The 7,203-nt window shown below is 48.6% G+C and overlaps 1 protein-coding gene across 1 annotated transcript in view; it reads right to left on the bottom strand.

Annotated features, from left to right (window-relative positions):
* Window positions 1-1,128: 1,128 nt before the first annotated feature.
* Window positions 1,129-7,203, bottom strand: part of prickle2b (prickle homolog 2b) — a 19,751-nt gene continuing 13,676 nt past the window's right edge. Inside the window, exons 5-8 of the mRNA XM_056273022.1 lie at window positions 6,116-6,319; window positions 5,362-5,548; window positions 2,928-3,827; window positions 1,129-2,675 (exon numbers count right to left, since the gene is read on the bottom strand). Coding sequence (XP_056128997.1) covers window positions 1,723-2,675; window positions 2,928-3,827; window positions 5,362-5,548; window positions 6,116-6,319 — 2,244 coding nt within the window. The 3' untranslated portion in view covers window positions 1,129-1,722. The remainder of the gene's footprint in view (window positions 2,676-2,927; window positions 3,828-5,361; window positions 5,549-6,115; window positions 6,320-7,203) is intronic.

Here is a 7,203-nt window from a genome sequence, read left to right as displayed (position 1 = left end):
GTGTGTGTGTGTCTGTCTGCTAGTGACAGTAATCTCCTGACCACATGGACGTCAGAGGCAATCCAATTTACAGTACAACCTTCCCAACTACCAACCCAACCTGTTATATCTCCCAGCTACAAACTACATACAAACTAAAACAAACATAGCACTAAATATACCAACTACAACGACCAACAACACATTAAGGATAGGTTCATTTGAACTGTACAACTAAGTAATCCTGACACTACACAATACAGAAGTTGAACCCAAAGCAATGCTGAATATTTCATCACCACGTTGAATATATAAATCCCCACACCTTTGTCAGCAGTTCTTAACTTCTACTGACAGATAAGTACTGATCCGAGGGCTCGGTACCATCTGTTTGTCCCCACAATGGGGTGTTAGGATGGAGGCCCAGTAAAAATTGGAGCATGGATATGATTTAACCCAAACAATCCCAAGCTTATATATTAGCAATCCAGTGGTCTGATCAACATCTATGCCATATTGTACCCATCCATCCATCCATCATCCAAGCCGCTTATCCCAATTGGGGTCGCGGGATGCTGGAGCCTATCCCAGCAGTCACTGGGCAGCAGGCGGGGAGACACCCTGGACAGGCCACCTGTCCGTCACAGGGCTGACACATTCACACCTAGGGATAATTTAGTACGGCCGATTCACCTGACCTACATGTCTTTGGACTGTGGGGGGAAACCGGAGCACCTGGAGGGAAACCCACGCAAACACGGGGAGAACATACAAACTTCAAACGGAGGATGACCCGGGACGACCCCCAAGGTTGGACTACCCCGGGGCTCGAGCTCAGGACTTTCATGCTGTGAGGCGACCGCGCTAACCACTGCGCTACCGTGCCGCCCATATTGTACCCCATTTCCATTTTAAACAGGTGGAGCGGATCCATCCATCCATTATCCAACCCGCTTATCCTGTGGGGGGAAAAAATCGACAGTGTCACACACACACACACACACACACACACACACACACACACACACACACACACACACACACACACACACACACACACACACACACACACACACACACCATAACGCAACGCATGCAAAAACACACCATCCTCTGGAGAGAAAGGCCACCTGTCAATCAAAGCTCTCTCTGAAATACTCCTTTATTCCAAATGCAGGACCATGTGAGCCAAATAAAACATGCATGCATTGTTTTAGTCATTTTCTATCTCTACATTATAGATATCCGATACATAAATGATTCTATCCATACAAAATATAAAAATATGAGACCTCATTTACAGCCATATTTACATTACTTCATTAACTTAAGTGAATTTATTAATTCATTTACCTATGTACATACTATGAGCTGAACACAACAGTACAGCATAGCCTATGTATAACTCACATTGCCTGAAAAAAGCTGAGCTGAACCTACACACTGGTTGCTGCATGGAAATGACATAATAATAATTGCACGTCAGCTTTGAGAAACATTATGACGTCACTGCCGGTTTATGCATTTACTGTTGGCCTTAATACACAGGAAGATTTCTGAAATATCAAAATGAATAATCATGCAAACGTTTGTGCCGTTTCACTGTTTACCCAACTGTAATTTACCACAGACCATCAACCACGTGATACCAATATTCGACAACACTGAAGAAGTGAACTGGATTTTGTTTCAAGATGAAGCAAATTTGTTTACATGGACTGGATAACGGGCTGTTTTGGGGCGTTAGGAGATAATGCAGTTCTTGCTCTTTCGGCGCTTGTGACTGTGCAGCTGTCCACTGCGGCTGGGTCCTCCCACTCCTGTGTTGTTGTACTTATGGATAAGCTCCTGGTTGCTGAGGTAGCGCAACTGGATGGGTCTGGGGATGGGCTCACCCAGGAAGTAGCCTTCATCCTCTGATTCGGAGGATGAAGAACAGGTGGAACACCAATCATCATCCTCATAGTCATCCCAGGAATACTGGCTCAAGCCCATGCGGCGGTGGGGCCCAGGGTTCTGCAGAGTCAGGTCTGAGGTGGTCCGTGGACACTGTCGAAAAGGCTGCGGCTGGTATCTCCCTCCTCCTCCTCCGATACCAAATTGGTCCCTCACTCCCCTCGGTGGTGGGAATCGGTCATAATCCTCACGTACGCGCAGATGAGGCCTTTCTTGCAGTCTCTCGCGACGCTCTGCTGCTAGATGGAGGGCATTTTCTGAACGGGAACGGCGGGACCTTCTGGACCGGTGGTGATGGTGGTGCCGACGCCGCTGAGGGGTGTCCTCAGGGGCGTTTATGCAAATACCCGCTCCCCTTCTGCTGCCTCCTCCACCGCCAACCCTACGCTCACTGATGGGGGGCAGGCGGGCAGCATTGGCGCTGCTCACCAAACTAACCCTATCCTCCTCCTGGTAGGCAAAGCCAGGTGGCAGGTGGGCCATGTCCATGCCAACTCCCATGCCAGGGGGATCACAGTACTGCACAGGGTACTGAGTCGGCATGGGGGGATCCATTTCCATGTAGGGCTGACCCACAGTGAGGCTGCCAAGAGACTCTGAGCTGCGGAACTGCACAGAGGAATTGAGCGTGTCCATGTTACTTTTCTCCGACACATTCATTCCAGAGTCTTTGCTTAGGTCTGGCATGGAAAAACGAGAAAGGTGTTCTTGACGCTTGCTTCCTCCATCTGCTGAGGTGCCTGAAAGTAAAAGAGCTCAGAGATCAGAGTTTGTTCTTGCCTTTTGATTAAAGTAAATCTACTTTGCATTAAAATGAAGAGCTTAAATTGCTGGTTACATGACCAACCACCAGTAGGTGAGTTGAAGAAGAATAGCTAGCATGAAGAGACCATGGCAGAAGTTATTATAATATATAATATTTTTTATATTCCCAAAGAGCGAACACAACATAGAGCCAAATAGACATGACTATTGTTTAAAATTCTGCTAACCTGTAGCATTGGAGAGGGCAAGAGACTCCATAGATCCCCTGGGGGTCTGCTCCAGAGGGGTGAGTTGCTCACTGAAGTTAAGTGCATTGATGGGGTTCCTGGTTCTACCGAGCTGGGCCAGCGGTGGTGGCCCCACCTCTCTGTCCCTGTCCCTCTGAAACCCATGCAGACTGATGGAGCGTTTGTCCGAAGAGAAGCCGCTTTGGTGCTGGGAGATTTGGGAGACTTCGCTGAAACTCTGTTGGGTCCTCAGCTTAGGTGGATAGTAGTCCTCTGGACCTGACTGGTGAAACCAGGTCTCATTCAGCGAGTGGCCCTTTAACACTGAAATGGGCGTTTTTTTCACACCTCCGTTCTCCTTGTTCCTGTGGTCCTGTGGTTGGCTGCTCTGTCCAGAGCAGGCAGGGTTGTAGGCAGTCCTGACATTGCATTGGCTGAGGAGCTGGAGAGGGGTGGGGTTTGCAGAAGGGTCCAGCTGAGACTCATATGTGTAGCTTTCGCCTCCTTGGTCCTGGCTCTGCCAGGCGGGTGGCTCACGAGTAAGACTGGGTGTTTGGCTGGAGAGGCTGAGAAGATCCATTTGCAATGACAGTGGGTCCACTTCACCTGAAAACCTTACAGTCTGCCCTCCTCCTCCTCCTCCTCCTCCTCCTCCACTCCTTCCCATCTTGCAGCTGCGTCTGGACTCGCGGGTGGAGCGAGCACTTTGAAAGGCGGAGTCAGAGGAATCAGACCCATTGGGTTCCTCCCCGAGACTACAGGACCGTGAGCAGAAGATCTGGCCCTGCTTAGGCAGGAAAGGACGGCCCAGCAGAGATCGCTTACAGCGGGCACAGCAGAAACAGCCTTCCGTGGCATGCCAGTGCTGCCCATCGTAGGTCATCTGGCCTTGGTCGATGCCTGCAGGGAAGACAAACACATTTATTTAAACACAAGACTTCATTCAACTAGATTATATTAACCCGTTTTCATCCAAGAGGTAGATGAAAAAAATACTTTCTGAAAATGTGAAGAAACTGAGAGATTACAAGCTGGTTGTTGAGCGAGGGAGTGAGAAAGTGGAGCCTGAGGCTGTCATAAAGCTGTTTTGGGGTAAATTCATTATGGAACTTACCCAGTACTGTATAAACACACCGTGCTTTAAATATGTTTAGAATTGTTGGAAGTGGGAGGAAAACCAGCTATTTGCTAATGGTTACCATCTGGTTTCGGTGTGTTGTCTGATGGTTACAATTTATAATCAGTTGGGGTTTTTTTTTCCTAGCCAAATACTTTTCTGTGTCCTGTCTGACAGATAATAACGAAGCAAATTTGTTAAGAGGTTCATGCCAAATCACAGCTGGGCATCCTGTTCACACACACACACACACACAAACCAACACAACTCTAACGGAGGATGGCAGGGGGCCAGAAGGTGTTAATGTAGTAGGTTTACTGTTGAAAAATGTCTTAAGTTCTCTAAGTGGATTTACTGTAATGCTTACCTTGTGTATGATAAATGGAGATACATGTTTGAATTTCAAAACATTGATATTGCCTTCAGCTAACGTAGTACGGGTTGAGGCTTTTATATGAGCAAACTATTTTGAAGTTGAACAACCACTTGAAATTCTGCTGTTCTTGCCCAAGGTTATTTTCACATTGAATGATAAACATCTGTGTGCTCTTCCTGCACACTAAGTTCACTGTAATATTTCGCTGTGTGCCCTTTCTTCTAATGCGTGGATCGCATCTTCAATGCTAAATAGGCCAAAGTTCAGCAAACAACTGTATACTTAAACTTGCTCCATTTTGTTATGGTACTTCAAGAATAAAAAAAAAAAACAACACTCAGTCATCCTCTCTCAGTTAAACTCATAACTACATCACCAACAGCTTTCAGCTCATATTTCTTTGCATAACACATCAAAACTAAGTGTAGCTTTTTTTTTTGTATTTCTTCCCCCTTTCCTCCCCAATTGTATCTGGCCAATTACCCCACTCTTCCGAGCCGTTCCGGTCGCTGCTCCACCCCCTCTGCTGATCTGGGGAGGGCTGCAAACTACCACATGCCTCCTGCGATACATGTGGAGTCGCCAGCCGCTTCTTTTCACCTGATAGTGAGGAGTTTCACCAGGAGGATGTAGTGTGTGGGAGGATCACACTATTCCCCCCAGTTCCCCCTCCCCCCTGAACAGGCGCCCCGACCAACCAGGAGGTGCTAGTGCAGCAACCAGGACACATACCCACATCCGGCTTCCCACCTGCAGACACGGCCAATTGTGTCTGCAGGGATGCTCGACCAAGCCGGAGGTAACGTGGGGATTCGAAACACCGATCCGCGTGTTGGTAGGCAACGGAATAGACCGCCACGCCACTTGGACGCCCACCAAGTGTAGCTTTGCGTCAGCATTGAAGGATGGCAGGTCAGCAACAGAGCGGTGGCACAGCGTACCAATGTGTTCCCCGCAGGAGTCACAATACTCGGCATAGAGGGACTCGAAGCAGGAGCAGCAATAGGGTCGTCCCTCCTTCATGATGTAGCGCTGACCCCCCAGGACCGTCTCACACTCATAGCAGCAGAAGTGTTTCATGTGCCAGTGGCGCCCCTCTGCCTCGGTGCACTCATCAGCAAAGATGATCTAGGAGTCAGAAGGAGAGGGTACAGTACCATTTATCATGGCTCCTCGGAGCCCCACCAATCACGGCTTAGGCTCATTTCAGTGGAAGACAGAACAAAGGCTTGAGGTGTTTGCCGGTAGTTGGGTTGCCCCCCCCCGCACCACTTTCTCCATTGCAGGTTGCTACTATTAGATCACCCTCTTTGTCACTGACTCATGCAGGAGACTAATGTGTGCGGGGAGCCGGAGCCTTCTCTAGACGGAGGGTTCATTTTTAATTATGCCGCTGTTAAAACACTGGGTTGCCTTTTAAGTACAAAGTACCCCAGCAAATTGACACAGTACCCTTGTCCCCCTTTGTCGGAAGCGTGTTAGGGGGTGCTACTGGTGGGGAGATTAGGGCTGACCCCATTACAACTGGAAAACTCACATGTGCAGAATGATGAAAGTGGGTTTGCTGGGGACTTTAGCCCAAGGATGTCACACGGGGGTAGTTCTGCATGTGCGTGTGCGTGCACAGGTTTCTAAAATAGCTCCGCTGACGCTGCCCCGCATTACAGGCAGACATGGGTGTGTTTGAGCATGTACCTCATCACAGGCGGTGCAGCGCGGCTTCAGCCTCTCGGCGTGGTGTCGGCCGCAGTAGATCTTGCCGTCCTGGTAGAAGTAGATGAGATCCACCAGCAGTTCATCGCACATGCTGCACACAAAACAGCCAGGGTGCCAGCACACACTGTGGCCCGCCCGGGACGCGAACACTGCAATGTCCCCACCGTTTATCTGGCCTCCGCACTGCAAATAAAGTGGAATGAGGAAGTGAGTCCTTGCAAAAAAAAAAAAAAAGAAGATCTAATTTGAAAAAATGCTGCTGTTTCTGCCAGAACTCATCATTTGAATAAGCTGTTTTGCTGATGTTAGTGGCCTAGTTTTCATATGGCTGTTCCTACATTGTCAAAACTGCCTTGGAAATCAAACAACTTAAAGTGCAGTAAAATGGCAAAAAAGAGGGTTTGGTGTAAAAAATGGGGGTTGTGTGTGTGTGTGTGTGGGGGGGGGGGGTTGCTGAGAGAGACTGCCAGGGAAGGAAAGATCTGAGAAGCTCCCAGGGGGACAATGAGAAAAGGTGCAGATGGAAATACGTGAAAGGATGAATGGACAAGATGAAAATGGTGGTAAATCAGAAGAAGATGGGGGGGGGCAGGCTGATAAACTAGTGGGAGGGGAAAGATGACAGGGGGGCCATAGGGAAAGGTCAAGTAGAGCAGAAGAGATTTAGAGGGGTGTGAAAAATGAAGACGGCGATAGAAAGAGAGACAGAGAGAGCGAGAGAGGAAAAAAAAGAGAGAGCGGGAGAGACAAGTAACCTAAGTGCCATACAGCCTATACTGCTGCACGGGGGTCAGCGGGGGGAGGGGAGCTCAATCAATATGTATCCTCACAACAATCTGCTCTCTCGCTCCACTCCACACTCCAGTCTGAGTGTGTGTGTGTGTGTCCACATGTATTCATGTGTGTGTGTGTGAGTGCATGTGTGTGTGTGATGAAGCTGCATGCTGAGCAAATAAAAAAAATATATATATACAAGCTATAAAGCAGGTATACACCCGGAGCGCCGACATTAAAGAGCAAAGCCAGACTCAGCCTTGGGCTTCTGTGGAGGCTGCAGATGTAGTAAG

The sequence above is a fragment of the Lampris incognitus genome, chromosome 2, assembly GCF_029633865.1.
Source record: "Lampris incognitus isolate fLamInc1 chromosome 2, fLamInc1.hap2, whole genome shotgun sequence".
NCBI lineage: Eukaryota > Metazoa > Chordata > Actinopteri > Lampriformes > Lampridae > Lampris > Lampris incognitus.
This window is presented reverse-complemented; position numbering and strand designations above follow the sequence as displayed.